At 40.5% G+C, this 20393-nt stretch overlaps 1 protein-coding gene across 4 annotated transcripts; it reads left to right on the plus strand.

Moving 5' to 3' along the window:
* Window positions 1-269: 269 nt before the first annotated feature.
* On the plus strand, window positions 270-20098 carry LOC117257547 (complement decay-accelerating factor, GPI-anchored). Of its 4 annotated transcripts, XM_033627819.2 has the most exons (13): window positions 271-502; window positions 1694-1879; window positions 3367-3466; window positions 4008-4078; window positions 6077-6259; window positions 10785-10862; window positions 12396-12494; window positions 12682-12759; window positions 15819-15857; window positions 15944-15985; window positions 16081-16132; window positions 16976-17051; window positions 19791-20098. In XM_033627819.2, exons 1-12 carry the CDS (start codon window positions 421-423, stop codon window positions 17031-17033), a joined length of 1068 nt encoding a protein of 355 aa, XP_033483710.1. In that variant the 5' UTR covers window positions 271-420; the 3' UTR covers window positions 17034-17051; window positions 19791-20098. The 4 variants fall into 4 exon arrangements, with proteins under 4 accessions (XP_078026571.1, XP_033483712.1, XP_033483710.1 ...); XM_078170445.1 differs by lacking the exon at window positions 12682-12759 and having other exon boundaries at window positions 270-502; XM_033627820.2 differs by lacking the exon at window positions 16976-17051.
* The last annotated feature ends 295 nt before the right edge of the window (window positions 20099-20393 follow it).

Below are 20393 nucleotides of genomic sequence, written 5' to 3' on the forward strand. Positions count from 1 at the left end.
ATGAGTCAAGTTTGGCTTCTAACCTTTCCTGTACAATGTTTTAACTTCTGATTTATTTTTCCTGTATTTTCTATACATGTATGTGCAACTAAATTAAACTAACCGTAATTAAACGCTTAATATCTTATCTGTAACTAAATCATACTTTTAATGATCAATGGGGTTGATTAAATATTAGTTTCTGGAGGGGGACATGCTTTTATTGTGAAAGCATTCCCCCACTTCCTGCCAGTGTGGCTCTTGACGTTACCTTGACGCCAGATAAAATGGATCATAGCATTGTGTTCAGAGGAGGATCACTGTTCACCGGCGGCCGAGCAACTCGCGTCTCTACACCGCTACTGTGAAGACTGAAGCAGACCGTACAGTTCTAGGATCAGGATCTGGATCAGGATCTTTAGTCTCCTTCTGCAGCCCGGCATGGAAGTGTTCCTGGACACCTGTGGACGGCGGAGAGTCAAGTTCCTGCTGTTACTGTACCTCTTTGTGGTTAAGGCAGCAGGTCAGTGAAACGCATCAGCCTCGCAGTCTGCTTAAGGAGATAATATTTATCAACGTAGAGTCACATGAGAGTTTCAGCGAGAACAGACAGGACTGTTGATTCTGTCCAAGCTCAGGGACTGAAATGTCACTTAAATGAATGCAATATGGTGACTTAAAAACTAAAAACTGGAGTCTACAATAAGTTTAAGTTTGTTGTATATTAACTTATCATAAAGTAATATAACACTCAATGCAAATATACACACATTGTCCACGTAATTAGGTACACATGTACAATATGCAAACTTTTAAGGTGCCATATAATATTCATTTTTTGTCTACAGTGTCAAAGAGGTGTTTTAATACATTTATGTGTTGTAGCATTGTTAGTAGTAGTGTTATACTGAATGGTAGGGACCAGTTCAACACCATTTCAGCTATAACCTTGACATACATACAGCTGGATTTACACTTTTTTTTAATAAGATGTTATGGCTGTGTGCCTAATAAAGTGGCCAGCCACTGACTGTATAAGACTGTAAATTCAGCATTGAATACTATTACATTCTCATCTCCGTAGGGGTATTTTAGCACTACTTATGTGAGACGAACTGTCAAGACAAGAGATACATCCTCCATAAAGTGCACTCCTCTGAGTATTTTAGAAATGTTCTGTGGTTTCATAGAGATAAGACAATTCCAGAAAGTGTGAAGGTGCCACTGCCAGTGTAAACCACAGACACACCATTTGCGTCTTTTTGGAAGAGAAGCTCTGTGTCCTTTTTTTTTTTTGGTATCACTTTCCAATAAGCCCGTCTTTACAGAGGCTTTAATAGTTGTAACTAATAGTGTTAATATTTGTTTATAATTAAGACTTTCTAGATCAGTTATTAAAAAGTTACTGAGAAAACCTACATTGGGAGGTAATGGAGAACCTCGAGGACCAAAGTCCATTCATTTACAACTGAAGTTACAACATTTATAACTGCAGATTTGATTAATTAAAACCTTTTATTAATGACTTAGAAACATTTATAAATGCAGGCTAGATGACTTATTAGAAATAAAGAAACAGAGGAGTATTTATTAATGGTTTACCAAGTGACTAGCTTCAGGTCTACTGTTGTATTGACTGAAACGTGATCATCATGCCTGATTTTTAAACAATAAAATGTTGATGTTTCCTTTCCTTTGTCTCTCATATCTCCAGCTGCTTGCTCTAAACCTAAGGGAATGGAAAATACTGTCTTAACCGACAAATCGCTTCTAATGAATGAGTTTCCAGAGGGTTCTGAGGTCCACTGGGAGTGTGCCCATGGATATGTTAGAGACGGTGGCTCTGGGAGTATGACCTGCGTTGATGACAATTGGACTGAACCAGATCTCATCTGCAAAAGTGAGTCCTGCCTACTTTAAAGGTCCAATGTGTAGGATTTAGGGGGATCTATTGGCAGAAATGGAATATAGTAAGTATGTTTTCTTTGGTGTAAAACCACCTGAAAATAAGGGAGCGATCACACCGAGATGAAACGCTAGAAACGCAACGCCAGTAAAACCATTGTTTTCCTATGATACGGTGAATCTGACCATCAAGCGTCTTTTTAGACGCGCATTTTTGTAGACGTGTGTTTTTGTAGATGCGCGTTTTTAGACGCGCGTAGACGCTGAAAAGTTAAAATATTTTCAACTTTTTGAGCATCAGACGCCAGTAGCTAGCGCACATTGAATAAGCGCATCGAGCGTTTCAAGCGTCTTTGAGGCGTCCACGTCTCTAGCGTCTCATTTCTGTGTGATCGCCCCCTTAGAATCGTTCTGTGTCGGTACCTTAGGCTGAGCTGTTTTATCTACATAGGGAGCAGGTCCTCGTCTGCGGAGTACACCATGTTGCACTGCCATGTTTCTACAGCAGCCCAGAATGGACAAACCAAATACTGGCTCGAGATAGGGCCTTTCACGTTTTTTGCGTCTGCCACTATAGTTAGCAGCCCCTCTACAATAAACATTGTTGGCAAAACACCATTTTTTAAACATGAAACAGCTTTATTCAGTGTCTTTACCAGTTAAAACTACCAGTTTTTGAAGAAGACGAGACCTCTGTGGCTAATTCGGCTCCCGGTAAAAACCTTCTGTACGTCTGGATCCTAAGTTATCAGAGGTAAAAGGTGAGCACACATTAGCAGGTGCTGGGTGAGCTACCCGTCTCTGTAGAGCCGAACAGTGTAGGAGACGGACTGATTTGTAACTTGAAAGTGCTTTATTCAGTATTTTTACCAGTTTTAATTACCTGGGATCTCATTTAAAAAACAGTGTATAGGATCCATACTAGAACTGTACGTACAGACAAAAGCCAAAACTGCTGTGTGCCAAAAAATATTCGACAATTTCTCCAATCAGGCCTCCACCTCGCTATCTGCGTTGCCAATTTCCCGTCACCAAAGTGTTTGTAAGCATGGGTCAAGGTTTCTCCCACCAAGTCTGTTTTTATGATCACAACTTTTGCGTGGGAAGTGGTGCTTTCAGGGCTTGTTTTGTGCGTATACAATTTTTATAAATGATCCTGGTCTGTTTTATTTTTAGAGAGGGGGAGACCTCAACGGAAAATCCGGCTCCGGTTAAAAATCTCTTGAACAAATTATGAACACTAAAGGAATTCTAACCGGGGGAAGTTTCAGCTGGTTGCAATTTTGCAATCCTCACCACTAGATGCCACTAAAACCCCCTAAATCTTACACACTGGACCTTTAATTATAACTCTGCTGGCAACAAACACAGCATTCAACGTTCACAGTCTTCTACTGTTGACGAACATTCTGTCATTTTGGGGTTAATGCCATGGCCTAAAAGTCCAACAGCAATGTTGTGTTGTTTGTGTTTGTATTACAGAGAACGACTGTGGTCCCCCTAAACCTCAGCCAAATATGAACTTTAATATGAGCGCTGGAACCCTGTTTGGTGCTTCAATAAAAGTAACATGTGATAAAGGGTGAGTATAACTCTCTACATGAACCATGTGATCGCAATTTGGTTGATTTATGACTTAAAATAAATAGTTATGTGTTTGAATTTAGAGAAACAAGTGTGGGCATGCAGCAACTCCAGTGGCGACACAAAGGGTGCCCTCAGTAGATCTCATGGTCATTTACATACATACAAAGTATCTCTTTTTGCTGTGCTGCCAACAGTTGTTGACCAGAGAGTGCTGCTGGCAAGTAGACCTAGATGACTGAAGTCAAGGTGGATTTGATCTTGGAAACAGTCTCTAAAGAAAACAAAATCGCCTTGAAAGGCAAATACAGCTGTCGCCAGAGAGTGTTTCGTTATAGTTTCGCTGATCAGAAACTTGGCTCTCCTTTTCCCAACGCTGAGATAAAAGTTGTTGATACATAGTTCTTGACTAACCCAGGAAGAATTTAGTTTCAAGGCTGAGATTACCTTTTGATTTCAACACACAATCAGGGCTCGGCAATATTAATTTCTCCTCAAATAAACAATCCTGCTGTTTTTCCCCCTCCATCTTCCAACAGTTTCCGGGTCGTTGGATCGAGCTACAAACAGTGCTATGCGACAGGGTGGAGCGGAAGAGCCAAGTGTGAAAGTAAGTGTCTCTTTTGAAGCCACAACCAGAAGCAGTTAAACAATTGTTTGGTACATTCCTGCAACAAAAGCAATTTTCAAAAGGCCGCTTTTCTGCTCTTGTAAGAGTCACTTTAATATGGAGCAGCTGTGCAGGTCTTCCTTGCTGTTTCCAGACTTTTTTGGGGGCTTTCTCTATGTTGTCTATGCCAATTAGAAAGCAACACAGTTTATTTGACAATATGGATTTTATTTCCCACAATAGCCTTTTTACATTCATATAAAACATAACATGACATAGAATAGAATAGAATGTTTTTAGCTTTCTGCCCTGATATCTATGATAAAACAAGAATGCTCCTCCTGTCACAGTAAATAATAATCTATACACATTGGAGTTTGTTAGTTGCAATAAATGCAAAATGTGACAAGTATTTAAAAGAAAATAGAAATGTACAAGCTCAGAAACTGTGCAGAAATTAGTGATTCATTTGATCATTTGATAAATCTAAACTCTTAACATAATTTATGTAGGTCTTCCACATGGTCTCAAACTTATTCTGTTGAGCCTTTAATATGTAAGGTATCCTTTCTGGAAGGCTTGATAACAGCCGTCTTTATCTGAGAATGTTTCTCCATAAACCATTTACATTTTTTTTTGGCATAAAGCAAGCTGAGGTCTGTAAATGCTTGTTCATTTTTATTATAGTGATATTTCCCTGGACATAAGCCCAAGAAAAAAGCTTAGGGTCCAGCGAGATTCTTTATTTTTTTTCTAAATAATAATCTTCTCAATTGCGTAGTCCCACCCCTGGGCAAAGACTGGCCAATCATAACGTAGCTTCGGGCCACCTCAGACCAGGGTCCATCAACAACACAGCTGTGCTCCATTGGCTCTAATGCAACCGTTTCCGATTTCCTTCATTTTCAGGCTGGTTTTGTGGATTTGGAGCTAAATGTTGTGCCTGGGGCACGTCATGTATTAATGATACTCGTTACCTGGAGAGGTTGGAAAAAGATCTATGTTTCTTCCCTGTTCCAAAACCAAAATCAAACCCTGAAAAGTGTAGGGTTAGCTAGCTAGCTACTGAAGATATGATATAGCCTACTGAATGTATACACATGCTGCTTTTGCTTTCTAATGATTATAACAGTGAAACAAAGACCGACCCTGCTGTACAGGAACCAGTGAAGGGAAGCAGGGAAACTTTGCTGATATTCAACCAGCTGTGTGTCATTGCAGTGTGCGCAGATGAATGCTGTTTGACGATGTTTGGGTGGAGATCCCTGCCCGTCTGGCAGAAGAGGTTCGATTGCTGGCAGTGGCACGGAGGCGAAGCCAAACACTGTTCATCTGCACACAATGCGATGCCACAGCTGTTAAATATTACCTTTATATTCATTGTCTTGTGTGGCGATCAGCAGTGATGTGGTGGTTCACTTTTACACTGTGATCTGTAGCCTATAGTTCAGCTTTAGCTTCTAACTATCTTTGTCTTTTGAACCTGTTGTTGCTGCTGAGTCAGTTTGACATCCTGGATATATCCTTCAAACACAAACTGTAGACCCCTCTGTCTGCTTCTCTCTGGAATCACTGTTTAATTTTTCCAAAAATATGATAATATTTCTTCAGCGAGTGCAGTTACAGTGTGATGCTCTGACAGCTTGTTGGACCATCACAAAGGGACGGGGCTTAGCAAAAGTACAATTGTAACTCTTACCTTTTCCCAGAACATTTTATATTTCTGCATTGCCAAATACATTGCCAAAGAATGTTCCTCTGTTTTCTTTATTTTTTGTTCATATGTCTGGCATGTTTTTCTTGTATTGATCTAATTCCACTGGTGTCACATATGTCCGCATTAATCATTTATACTGCATTAACTTAAAGCATGTAATCATAGACTGCATGAGCATCAGCACAAGCTGCTCTCCAATCTTCTTCAGAAGTTTTGTGTTTTCATTTTAAAGTATTTTCTGATAAGGATGTGTGAAATCACCCATTTGTCTGCTTCCTCAGTTGTAACATGTGGCAAACCTTTTGAAGTGACCAACGGCAGACACTCATGGGATTCTCAAGATGCCCCAAAATATGGAGAAACCATATCATACATCTGCAACGAAGGCTACACCCTCATTGGGAAAGAGAGTATCATGTGCAGTGAAACTGGTCAATATGACTCTTGGGCTCCTGTGTGCGGAGGTAAGCACACTCCATCCATGTGTTTGACTTCCTTGTGTTTACACTAATGAGAGGCAGGCTGAGGTGGACTAAGTTTTATGCATAATTACAATTACATCAACTCTTTACATTACTGCAGACTGTTTTCAAACCGTACAACAAGTTTGTAGACAGAATTCTAGTCTTTTGATTCCCATCCATTCCATGTGAGATGAAAATCAGGTGACAGGCACTGACTTGATATGTAGACGATCACAGTGAACATTTGTTACCTTTTAATTTTTGTTACGTTAACACCATGTGATGAAGCAGTTGTGAGAAAGCTGCTCCCAACTGTCCATGTTGGTGTGTTCAAGGACATTCAGATATATGTGACTCTGATATTAAAAAGCATTCCATTCATTAGCTTGAGTATGTTATCTAAAAATGAAACCAAGCACAACATGCTAATATGGACGTAATGAAAAAGATTATGTGAATTTAAACATTTCTGAGATCTAATATTGCTGCCAGTGTCATGGCTCAGATGTCGGAGTGTTGTCGCCCTGACGTGCCAAGTCTTAAAGTGACACTTCACCCCCAAATCAAAAATACATGCAAAGTTATGGCCATGCCTGTGGTTTCACATGTTTCAGCACATTAACTTCCAGTCATGCACGCATTACACAACAACATATCAAAGCATAACAGAGGTTTTCCAGACAGTTACGTTCCAGGCAGCCACCATTTGAAATGTGTTTCACTACAGTATGAAAATCATCAGGGAGAGCTTTGAAACTTGCTCAACTCGAAATTAGCACGTGTTGTGACAGATTTATCTCTGTGAGCTGTGGGTGTGGCAGGTGAATCTGTAGAAGTGGAGGCTTCTGTGGAAAGTAATTATGGTTTTCAAAATATATTTTCCACCTGTAAAGCAAAGTCTTAAAGGGACAGTTCAGACCAAATCAAAAATATATATTTTTCTTCTTACCTGTAGTGCTGTTTATCTGTCTGGATTGTTTTGGTATGCAGAGTGTTGGAGATATCCACCGTAGAGATGTCTGTCTTCTCTTGAATATATTGGAATTAGATGGCACTCAGCTTGTGGTGCTCAAAGCGCCAAGAAAGTGCATTTGAAAACTCAACAGCACTGTCTCATTTCAGAAATCTTGGCCAAGTTACTCAAGATAATCCACAGACCTTGTTGTGAGCAGTTCCATGTAGGAACTATTTTCTTTGTACTAAACTACACCCTCCAAATGTATCACTGCACAGACGGAGGTGTACATCTACTCATTGACGAGAGGCTCGTGCTGGTGACATTGCGAGGTATAAACTTTAACGGCTGAGCTGTTATGTTAGCTAGCTTAGGTGAGCTAACGGTATCAAGAAGATGCATGCTTTCCTCTACATGTGGTGATATGGTTGGCGGGTCTAGTTCGATAGTGCGAAAATGGTTCCTACAGGAACCGAATCACCACACAGAAGGAAGTGTGCATGTTCTCATGGACTACAAGCTCATGCTCACGACAGCTCAAGATTTAAACATTAATAGCGATACCGATACCAATCCGATCCAAGTGCGAATTATACATATTCACTTATTTTGTTGTCAGTCATGTTAGAAAAGGTTTGATCAAGCAATATTACTCTAACAAGAACAACTACTTAATCGGGTTAGGTATAATGATCCACAACAGTTGAAAAACTGGATCGGAGTTCTTGGATTGGCATTTTTCCATGCAGTCCGATCCGATGCCGATGCCCGTTTTTTGCTAATATCGGTGGCCGACAGGACATCCCTAGAGCTATATGTAGATGCACACTTCCTTCTGCGCAGTGATATGGTTGGCAGATGTAGTTTGGCAGAAAGAAAATAGTTCCTGCATGAAACTGCTCACAGCAAGGTCTGTGGATTATCTTGCGTATCTGGGTCTTGATTTCCGGAAAGAGACATTGCTGCTGAGTTTTTCAGATGTACAGTACAGGCCAAAAGTTTGGACACACCTTCTCATTCAATGCGTTTTCTTTATTTTCATGACTATTTACATTGTAGATTCTCACTGAAGGCATCAAAACTATGAATGAACACGTGGAGTTATGTACTTAACAAAAAAAGGTGAAATAACTGAAAACATGTTTTATATTCTAGTTTCTTAAAAATAGCTTTGCTCTGATTACTGCTTTGCACACTCTTGGCATTCTCTCCATGAGCTTCAAGAGGTAGTCACCTGAAATGGTTTTCCAACAGTCTTGAAGGAGTTCCCAGAGGTGTTTAGCCCTTGTTGGCCCCTTTGCCTTCACTCTGCAGTCCAGCTCACCCCAAACCATCTCGATTGGGTTCAGGTCCGGTGACTGTGGAGGCCAGGTCATCTGCCGCAGCACTCCATCACTCTCCTTCTTGGTCAAATAGCCCTTATACAGCCTGGAGGTGTGTTTGGGGTCATTGTCCTGTTGAAAAATAAATGATCGTCCAACTAAACGCAAACCGGATGGGATGGCATATCGCTGCAGGATGCTGTGGTAGCCATGCTGGTTCAGTGTGCCTTCAATTTTGAATAAATCCCCAACAGTGTCACCAGCAAAACACCCCCACACCATCACACCTCCTCCTCCATGCTTCACAGTGGGAACCAGGCATGTGGAATCCATCCGTTCACCTTTTCTGCGTCTCACAAAGACACGGCGGTTGGAACCAAAGATCTCAAATTTGGACTCATCAGACCAAAGCACAGATTTCCACTGGTCTAATGTCCATTTCTTGTGTTTCTTGGCCCAAACAAATCTCTTCTGCTTGTTGCCTCTCCTTAGCAGTGGTTTCCTAGCAGCTATTTGACCATGAAGGCCTGATTCGCGCAGTCTCCTCTTAACAGTTGTTCTAGAGATGGGTCTGCTGCTAGAACTCTGTGTGGCATTCATCTGGTCTCTGATCTGAGCTGCTGTTAACTTGCGATTTCTGAGGCTGGTGACTCGGATGAACTTATCCTCAGAAGCAGAGGTGACTCTTGGTCTTCCTTTCCTGGGTCGGTCCTCATGTGTGCCAGTTTCGTTGTAGCGCTTGATGGTTTTTGCGACTCCACTTGGGGACACATTTAAAGTTTTTGCAATTTTCCGGACTGACTGACCTTCATTTCTTAAAGTAATGATGGCCACTCGTTTTTCTTTAGTTAGCTGATTGGTTCTTGCCATAATATGAATTTTAACAGTTGTCCAATAGGGCTGTCGGCTGTGAATTAACCTGACTTCTGCACAACACAACTGATGGTCCCAACCCCATTGATAAAGCAAGAAATTCCACTAATTAACCCTGATAAGGCACACCTGTGAAGTGGAAACCATTTCAGGTGACTACCTCTTGAAGCTCATGGAGAGAATGCCAAGAGTGTGCAAAGCAGTAATCAGAGCAAAGGGTGGCTATTTTGAAGAAACTAGAATATAAAACATGTTTTCAGTTATTTCACCTTTTTTTGTTAAGTACATAACTCCACATGTGTTCATTCATAGTTTTGATGCCTTCAGTGAGAATCTACAATGTAAATAGTCATGAAAATAAAGAAAACGCATTGAATGAGAAGGTGTGTCCAAACTTTTGGCCTGTACCGTACTTTTTTGGCGATTTGAGCACTACAAGTTGAGTGCCGTCTAGTTCCATTATATTGGAAAGAAGGCAGACATCTCTATGGCCAATATCTGCAACACTCTGCACACCAAAACAATCTAGACTGATAAACAGCACTACAGGTAAGAGGAAAGATATGTACTGTTGATTTTGGGGTGAACTGTCCCTTTAAGCTAGTTTCAAAGCTTTCCCTGTTTATTTTCATATTGTACCGAAATGCCTTAAAATAGTGGCTGTCTGACATGTAATAAATCAGTCAAGAAACTTCTGCCATGCTTTGACATGTTGTCGTGTTATGTGCGCATGACTTGTTAACAGGCTAAAACATGCGAAACCACGGGCGTGGTCATAACTTTCCAGTCCTTAATGGGCATAAACAGAGGCTTGTGAGATCAGTAACCAGCTGCGGTGCACTTTTCAGCACCCGAATGAAGTGTTTATCTATAATATACTGTATTCAATTAAATACAGCTCACATACTATTAAGTGTTGCCATGGTGTCACTGAGGACACTCAGCATTGAACGTCCTGCTTTCAAGTTTAAACATCATCACTCAGATCCCCCCTCTGGAAACTCTAAGCAGTATTCAAGCTTTACAACATGTTTCTATTCACCATTCATCTCTGCACTCACTCCAAGTTGTTTGCTTTCTAACTGCCACATTCATGTTCTCCTTAACTGCTTCAGTGTGTTGACTAAAGAGCAACCTTAAAGAGTTGGTCATTGGTCAAAGTTCTCCTTCTAACACAAAATTGAGTGTAGCTTTCTACTACAAGGCACACAGAGTGAAGCAAGACGCATGTTAGTGATGCATGACTGTAATTTGTAGGCACAGCACATTCTGCATGTAAACAGGAATCTCTATGCATGCTCCACCACCATCAGTCTTATAAATGGCTGATGAAGGATTTTAACCCAGATAAATGTAGTAGTTTTCTTATTCATAGGTGGGACAACAGAAGTCAGAGTTACAACAAAAATGGCAACACCAACACCAACACCTACACCTACACCTCCAGGACAAGGTATACAAATATATAGACAGATGATAACTGCTACATATTCAATCATTTTTACCCCACCTCCATCCCTTCAAGTATTTAAAGGGACAGTTCACCCCAAAATCAAAAATATATATCTTTCCTCATACCTGTAACGCTATTTATCAATCTAGAGTGTTTTGCTGTGAGTTGCCAACACATTCTCACTCCGACCTCGTCACATATTGAGATTTTGGTCGTGGACTTTCCATGTCCACATACAATGTGCAAGGTACCCTGGCACCTTGGTTGGTTGTTGACGTTCTGAGACACAGTGTCAAGTTCTCTCTTTCAAGATACACTTCTGTTTTCACAGGAAATTTAACATTTACATGTAGTCTCTTTCAAAATAAACGCACTACGTCCGTACAACATCGCGAATTGGCATTTTTTTTTATTCCTTCAACAACAAACACACGGTTGGGTTTCGGAAAAAAGAACAGGGTTTGGCTTTAGAATCTTACGGGATGCGAACATCGCTCTCTTGGGCGAAAGTCTGTGTTTTTTGGACCCATCCATCACCTGTTCCGCCCGCCCCTCTTGGACTTTTGCCACCTTAACTTTCGTCCTTGTCCCACTGTGTTTCCCCCCTGACGCCACGGGCACCATGAAACTATAACGGCAACCGGCTGTGTATCATGCCAGCGTTAAAGGACACCTTTTTTCATTGGTTTCTGACGTTGCAAGTCGCTTCCCAAGCGCTGGATTTTGACAACATCAGAGTGAGGCCATGCTCTTGCAGAGTTGAAAATGTCGGCGGTAGAGGTATCTGCCTTCTCTATAATATAATGGAAGGTGACACTCTGCTTGGGTGCTCAAAGAGCCAAAATAATACATCTGAAAAACTCAACAGCAATGTCTCTTTCCAGAATTCATGACCCAGTTACTCAAGATAATCCACAGACCTTGTTGTGAGCAGTTTCATGCAGGAACTATTTTCTTTCTGCCAAACTACATCTGCCAACCATATCACTGCGCAGAAGGACGTGTGCATCTACATCTAGCTCACCTAGCACCACTACACTGAGCTACCTATTGTTACAGCTCAGCCAAGGAGGGCGCCATTAATGTTTAAATCTAGAGCTGTAGTGAGCACGAGCTTGTAGTCCATGAGTAGATGCACACTTCCTTCTGTGTGGTGATTCGGTTCATGGGTGTAGTTCGGTAGTAAGAAAATAGTTCCTACATGAAACTGCTCACAACAAGGTCTATGGATTATCTTGAGTAACCGGATCATGATTTCTGGAAAGAGACACTGCTGTTTAATATTTTAAATATATTCTTTTGGCGCTTTGAGCACCACAAACCGAGTGCCATGAGGTTCTATTATGTTCTAAAGAGGGCAGACATCTCTGACTGCAACTCACATCAAAACAATTTAGTTTGATAAATACAACTACAGGTAAGAGGAAAAATGTGTATACTTTATTTATGGGTGAACTGTCCCTTTAAGACTTTCCTTCATGGGTGGGATTTTTTTCCTTTTTTTTTTTTGACAACAATTATTATTTTCCACAGAAGTGTCCACTTCCACAGATTCATCTGCCACACTCACAGCTCACAGAGCTAAAACTGTCACAGCCAGTGCAACACCAACTGTCTCACCTTCACTACAAGGTACAGAAAAATGTCTCCATCGGCATGTAATTAAGTTGAAATCCTTTTAGGCACAGCACTTGGCAGCATGAATGGATTATGTGCATGCTGCATGCCTCTCAGAAATTGCTTCTCAGCTTGACAAATCACTTTTATCCTGTCCAAGCTGGAAAAGAACTAAGAATCACTGTGATTGCTCTGTTCAAAGGTGGCAGAGGCATTTTGACAGCTGAGGGTAAAGCTAGCACAGCCAGTGTAGCATCAATGACGTCATCTCCATTTCAAGGTATTGAACAATTTAATGAAATAGCTGTCAAGTTTGAATCTTGGATTTTTACTGAGCCTCCCAAGCAACCCTCTGAGGACTCCAGTTAGATTATAATGTACCTCTTAACTTTAGACAACTGTAGACTTCTTAACTGTGTGAGTTTTAGGTCTGTTTGGTTTGTTATTTGTTGTTTCAGCTTATTACCCAGTTGTTTCAGTGGAGGGAAGAAAGATTTTTTGTCATCACTGTGGGATGAAAATAAAAGTAAAGTATAGTTTGAGGAAACTGAACTCGTTCTGTAAGTCAAGCACGAGATTTAGTACTTTGAAACTGGTCATGATGGCAAAATGATGGATAGTTGTGAAAATTAGAGGCAGCAAAGTCATAAAAATATAATGACTTCTATGCTGAACTTACAAAACCATTTACAAGGAGAATGAACATGTTCATCAGTGTGGTCAGCTGACTCTAAACCACCAGGCAGGTCTGCTGAGCTCATAGCGCACTGAAAGGAGAGAGTCTTAGTTATTTGGATTTAGACATTCACTGAAATTCTTAAACTAACAAATTTGATTTAAAGGGGATATGTTATTTCCATGGCCTTTTAAAGTCCAAATAATATTTGTGAACATGAGCTCCTCTCTCTCAAAGCAGACAGACGGTCTCAAAGCGGTGATGTCATAGGGTATATAGTCTGACAGCTGATTTTATGCACCCACCGTGTTTTCTTTTTTTTATACCCAAATGAGCTTTATTCTGTTGTAGTGTTCTCAGCTCTGCAACAGAAAATGTACCTGTATAGACTGAATCACCATGAAGTTGTACTAACAACAACAACCACTTCCTGGTAGACAACTGGCACTTGATTTGAATTGCGAAAATATGTAAAATCAACAAGCTTGATTATTTCTCTTGTCATTTTCAGCTGTAACTGTAACATTTTAAAGTAGACAGTGAAACATGGTGGTCCGAATCCTTTGACGTTTCTTGAGTGCTTATTTTAAGTACTGTGTTGCATCTTAGACCAAATCTACTCTCATGGAAGCTAAGCAATGTGCTGCCGTAGATGGGGGTCGCTTTTACAGTGCTTCTTCAAGACAGGAATTTCACGCCGTTATTCCGCCTCACCTCCTTCTCTGTCTAAAAGGTAAAGTCACAGAATGGGTGGGACAGAGATGTCTTACCTTTAAGCTGGCATCAGAGGTAGTAACAGCACCAAAACAACCATCTGTGTAAAAGGGAGAGCTGACAGGATGGCATCATGGGTGGCACGGGTGCAACATTTTGATTATGTGTTTGTATGTGTATTAGATCTTAGATTCTCTGCCTGAGTAACTGCTGTAATTTCCCGCTACTATCCTCTGGCTCGGACGGGTTGGGCTCCTCATAATAAACCTAGGCTATGGAGCCAACTACTTATCACACCTTGACGGCGCCACTGGCCGTGCACATGTGAGTTGTCGACGGTGACAGTGTGTGTGTCAGCTTCGTCGAGTGTACCAAGTGCAGCACGATTCTGATATATGACAGCAAAAAGACGGGGACCTCGACACTTGTGGACCTGTGACCTACTTTTGGACCATGACCCACCTGTTGGGAACTACTGATGTATGCAACCCACTACAGGAGATTTAAAAAGTAGCTGACAGCAGTTAGCAGCTAACTCAAAGAAGAAAACAGTGGCTGAAAATGCCCGCAAACTGGGAAAACAATGATGTCCAGGAGCTTGTTACCTTCCGCGCAGAGGACGAGATCCACTGCAATATAACAAAAATGCTAAATGATTGTTATTGCCATGTCAGTGCCATTGTTATTGTTTTCCATTGTTATGCGCTGCCAACGCATGTCATATGTCACACAAGAGGCTGACTTTGCTGTTGCGTCATACCCATCACCTCTTTTGCCTCTGAGATGCCGGCACGCTATCTAAAATCACACACTGGAGAGTCATGATGCCGCTGTGGTTTGGTTCTTTGTAAAAATTCAAAGGCAGCATGAAGAAGGAACTTTGCAGCAACCCCATATACCGCGTGTAAAAAGGGCTACTGTGATTCGGTCTATACTCAGAACATTCCCCTGGGTGCTCTCAGCGTCATCTCAACATCTTTACTGATTCATTGTCAGTGGAGCAGTTTCAGACTTTATACCGAATGACATCACATGGTCGAGTCATAGCACTGTAGCTTTTGGATTTAGGATGGAGTTGTTTATGTTAACTTATATTTTTGGACTGTCTCAGACCATAGGAATAACAGGGATAAATTTAGAAAATGGGCATAGTTCCCCCTTAATGAGTAATTTGACATTTTGGGATAAGCTTATTCACTTTTTGGCAGAGACTTACAGAAGATGAACTGAAGTCTAAAAACAACAATTTGTTGTTTTATTGGGTGGTAATGTGCTGGGCTGTTTCTTGGTTCTGAGCAGTTGCAAGGCAACCAGCAAAAACTCCAGGAAGCTAACTGCTCACAGCCAAGATATAATCTAGCACATAACCCCCATGAAGTAGGAAATTGTTTTTGCACTTTGCACATATTGAACAAAGCAGATGTTGATTTGTGAGTTTCAGAGGTGCTTATAGGGGGCTAAGCTAACCAGCTGCTGGTTACAGCTTCATGTTTAACAGACACATATGAGAGTGGTGTCAGCCCTCTCATTTGAGTCTCCACCAGAAAGCTTGTGTACATTTGTCTCCTTAAAATGTCAAACTATTCCTTTAACACTGTTATCTACAGCTTTTAGTTTGCCTTGTATTTATTATTGTTTGCAATGTAGACAATAATGGTTTTATTTTACTGCCTGAGGAGACTTGTCATTTAATATTCACAGACATGTCTCCCTCTCCCAGTCCCTGTGCAAGTTAATACATTAATCATTAATGTGGTCATTAATTAATGGTCTTTTTCCCCTTTACTGATCCAACTTGGAGACACTGACATGAGCTGAAGCAACACATACGACTTTTTGTTTGTAACAGACCTTGTTGTGTGTGTTTATAATGTTTCTGATGTAGCCCGAGTCACTCCTGTTGGCCTTTAAATAGTTTGCATACTAATGATACTATTTTATACTTGCAGACAAGCATGATGGTGCTATAGATACCAGTGAGGATGTTGGTAAGTCATTGAGCCCCAGCACTGGTAGATATGTTAACATGGGTTATTATTTAGGGTTTGCATTCAACTTTGCATGTGTCTCTCAGGAAATGTGCCCGTTATAGTCAGTGTGATCAGCGTTGTATTAGGTAATGTACAATTTTTCTTCAGTTTTTTACAGTTTTTGCAGATTTTGCAGTTGAAAGACAAATTAGAATAAATGTTTGTTTTTTTTTCTTCACAGTTGTGGGTATACTTGTACTATTTTTACACAAGTTTCTTCTGAAGAGAAAAGGGTGAGATCCAGTATTTTACTTGACTCTTAAATGCATGACTCATACCTGATTATGCCTTTTATACCTCTGTTGCTTCTTCTCTTTGCACTGCCTGCTCTTTTTACCTTCTGATGGTTACACATTATTTGTACGTTAATGCAAAGTAACATACAGGTCAACATTAGCACAGATTTCTGCGAAGAAATACAGCATGCAGTGTAACTTGTACTAAGCTAACTCTGCAGCAGGTTCACAGTTGCTTTGTATTTTCTGAACAGTTTAAGGAAATCTAAATGTCTGTGTTTCCGGAGTTATGCTTAGGAATGAGGGAAGTCAACAGGAAATCCTTTGATAAAAGCGGCTGTGACATAGAAATCAGATTCAGGAAAATAAAAGCCCCTTGGCTTGGAATGATTCAGGATGTCTTTAATAATCAAGTTAAAAAACAAAACTGGACACGAAACAGGCTATTTCGCATTTTTCTTTGTCAGACATTCATGTTATTGTGACCTGAATTGGATTTTAAAAACATCCAGAGACTAACATCCCTAAAGCTTCATATTGATCTTCTGAAATTCACTTTTGATAAACCAAATAGCTCAGACTCAGCCGGAGAAATTTTCCTGAAACATGAATCTCATATAATCATATGCACGCTTTAACATACTTCATTAAGCCAAAGCTTATTTTCCAAAAAAAAAAAAAAAAAATCATCGTCTTAAAGTTGCAATGACTAACACTAACATTTCTAATGAAGTATGCAATAAAACACCATCTGGTGAACTAATGAAATTAACATTAAATTAAAAGTAACATAAAAACTCAACAATTCTGACACAAATTCCTTATTTGATGACATCATAGCTCGTATGACACCAGAGAAGACCTGAAGCCGGAGTTATTACAGTTCCAAAATCTTTAGATTGCCTGCCTGACTAAGGTACCTGTCAATTTCTCTGTATTTACTGTTGTTAAGATCTACTGCCATAAAAAAAAAAGCCTTCAAAACCATATCAAAGAATTGTTTACTTGTTCACCAGGAAAAAGCTGCCATACAGTTTTTAAATGAGCAGTGTGTAGGATTTAGGGGGATTAAGGAATTAGTGATATGTAGGAGTGAGGACAGCAGATTGCTTCTCCTGGTTAGAATTCCCTCAGCGTTTATTGTTCAAGAGGTTTTAACTGGGAGCTGAATTATCCGCAGAGGTCTCCTCCTCTCCAAAACAAACTGACCTGATGATTTAAAGCAGTAAAAACACTGAATAAAGCAGATTTGTGCTGAAAAAAATTGGGTTTTTTCATTGACGGGCTGCAAGCTATGGCGGCAGACGCAAAAATGTGATTTGCCCAATCCAGAGCCAGTGTTTGGTTTGTTCATTTAAAGCTACTGTAGGAACATGGCATTCCAACTTGTAACGGACCAGGTGGTTCTAAACGGTAAAAACTCCAAATAAAACTGTTTCATATTACAAATCAGCGTTTCTCCAGCGCTGTTTGGCACATCAGAAACGGGCTGCTTGCCCAGCGCCTGCTATGTGTCTTATCTTTCTTCTCTGATACCTTAATGTGTGCTCCAGACGCTCCAGACATTCAGGAGGATTTTACAGTGAGCTCAATATTCCGCAGAGGTCTCCTCCTCTACTAAACAAACAGAGCTGGAAGTTTAAATGGGTATATACACTGAATAAAGCCATTTCATGTTCAGTCAGGAGAGACTTGTTCTGAGAAAAAAGAATATTTATTTACATGTGCACATAAGTATGAGAAATGTGAAAAGTCTTTGGCGATTAGACCCCATTGTGATGCCATCTATTCCAGGAGGGTGGTAAAGACGTAGTAGATTACGGAATGCCATGGGGTCTAGATGCTGGTAGTGATGAGATAAGATGAAGAGGAAGCTGAGGAACTGGGTGTGAATAGAAGTAGGCTTTTGATGAGCTCATCCTGGGCTCTGGAGGCGAATGGGGTGGAGGAGTTCATGAAAATGCCGCCTAAAATGACAGCTGACAGGAGCAGAGAGGAGAGCAGACTTAAAGTTTGGCAGCAGCAACATGAATTGCTGAAGGAGATTGTGGCAAAGTTTGTTTGGCTAACCAGGACTCCCATAGTCAGCTTATTGGTGGAAGTGGTGGGAGTGGGACAGAGAGAGAATTGACCTATTGCTAAGCCACGCCCCCCTCCACTCACTCTGACAAAATATCAACATTCAGTGACCAGCACTATGGCAGGTGTCACAGTACATGGCATTTCGCAGGAGGCAATTGATGATTTTTGAGAAGGTCAATGAAAAGTTTAAATTACAAGCCAAAATTTACAGGTCCCAGTATAAGCATGTAAACTGTGAATTATTTGTGAACAAGCCTTTGGAAACTGGAAATTTTGGTGCATCAAAGTGCCACTGAAGTTAAGGTTTTTGGCTCAGAATATGATAAAAGGATAACGGCCTTTTTACCATCTTTACCAAGAGTGTCTCTCCGTTAATTTGGTGCTACAGTATTTACACTGAATCATTCAGCAACGTTTGCCAACCTTTGTTATCTCTGCGATTACAGATAAATTAATGAAGCTAAGCTCCAGATGTTAACGTTAGCTTAACTAGAGCCCTTTGGACAACAGCTAACAATGATGTACGATCACCAAAGTACAAAACTAGAACAAAATAGGCTAATGAACTCCCAGCAAACAAGGTGACATGATGAACAACGCAGCTAGGAGCTAACGTTAGGCTAACTTTAGCTAACGTTAGCTAGAGATGTTAAAGATAACTTTATATTTCTTTCCAGCAAAGTGACAGTATGTTGCCTCAAACACGATGTTGACTTACCTTAGAACAGATGTAGACATCATTGTTAATCTTATTCACGTTGAGTTGATGTTGTGGTCTAACGTTACCGCACAACTTTATCCAAAGGAGACACTTTTCTCAGTTGAGATGTGGTTTAAAGTGTAAAAAATACACCTTGTCGCCCAGCCTCTCAGGATACCTTGTGTCAGAGTTGCATGTACCCCATGCACACCGTTTGACCATTTTTAAACTTCAAATCTCAGAAAAAGCTCATAAAACCGAACAAACTGACTTTCTGTAATGCATTTCAATGAACGTCCAGGCAGAGAATGTCCGAGTGTATGGGAATGGCTATACGCACTGTGATTGGCTCATCGCGTTTGAGGGCGGGGCTTAGCCATAGGTCAATTGAGAATGGATGTAGCATAAAGAAAGTCTTCCTGACTGAACTTGTGTTGAGCTTAATTTTAAAAAGTGTTTGTCACAGAGGAGCTGCTAGCTACGGTGGCAGATGTGAAAACGTGAATGGCCCAATCCAGAGTTGTAGTGTTTGGTTTTTACTGTTCTGGGCTACTGTAGAAACATGGCGATGCAACATTGCGATCACGGTAAATGTGGACCGGTTAACTATGTAGATTTGAACGACCCAAATTAAGGTGACAAAAACACAACCTATGTTTAGGTGATTATACACTAAAGAAACATATTATATGATATTCCATTTCTTCCAATATATCCCCTTAAATCCTACACACTGGACCTCAAAGTGGGAACTTGAAGTAGATATAACAAATGGAGTCAAGAAAAAGCATGAATGATGGGCTGTTTCTTTTTTTACACCACTGTATGAATGAAACTCAAACTAAACATCTCTTTATTTCCTGTCAACACCAGCTCTTCAAATGGAACCGCGCCGATCTATTAAAGAGCATCTGTGACTCAGGAGGGACGGGCCATAAAACTGTAGCAGCGTCTCTCCGAGTTGACGGGGAAAACGATCACTCACATTAATGTTATTGCACTTCAAATGACAGATAATCAGATCTGTAAAAGTATCATAATTTAAGTCAACGTCCACTGATGAAATGCACTTTTTTATCGCCACTCTATTTTAACAACTGTAAATATTTTTTTATGCCACTATAGTATTGCTATTTTGTACGTTATTTATGTTATAAACTGGAATAAACTCTTTAACATTGCCTCCATGTTTATTTTTTTTATCTTTTGCACAATCATTTGAGTTTGGAGTCTTTGGGAGCTCTTCGGGCCAAAAGATTACGTGTAATTGATGTACTGTTTTGTTAGGACAGACTCATGAAAAGGTGATTCAAGAAGGCGCACAATGCGGTTAATTCAGTCTACAGACTGAAATGGCGGCTGATAAAGATACAATCAGCTGCATTCTTTGCTCCCCTGGCTTTCTATTTTTCATTGTCTATTGTTCTGGGCCTCGTTTCACTGTGCTAAATGTTAGGGAAACCTTCTTTCATGGGA

This window comes from Epinephelus lanceolatus, chromosome 1 (genome assembly GCF_041903045.1).
Source record: "Epinephelus lanceolatus isolate andai-2023 chromosome 1, ASM4190304v1, whole genome shotgun sequence".
In the NCBI taxonomy this organism is placed as follows: domain Eukaryota; kingdom Metazoa; phylum Chordata; class Actinopteri; order Perciformes; family Serranidae; genus Epinephelus; species Epinephelus lanceolatus.

What these genes read in the sequence shown, in the direction of transcription:
- LOC117257547 (XM_033627819.2), top strand. Translation starts at nt 421, where the DNA reads ATGGAAGTGTTCCTGGACACCTGTGGACGGCGGAGAGTCAAGTTCCTG. An exon ending in AAAGTAACATGTGATAAAGG is followed by an intron (nt 3,467 to 4,007) that starts GTGAGTATAACT and finishes ATCTTCCAACAG; the next exon opens with TTTCCGGGTCGTTGGATCGA. An exon ending in AGATACCAGTGAGGATGTTG is followed by an intron (nt 15,858 to 15,943) that starts GTAAGTCATTGA and finishes TGTGTCTCTCAG; the next exon opens with GAAATGTGCCCGTTATAGTC.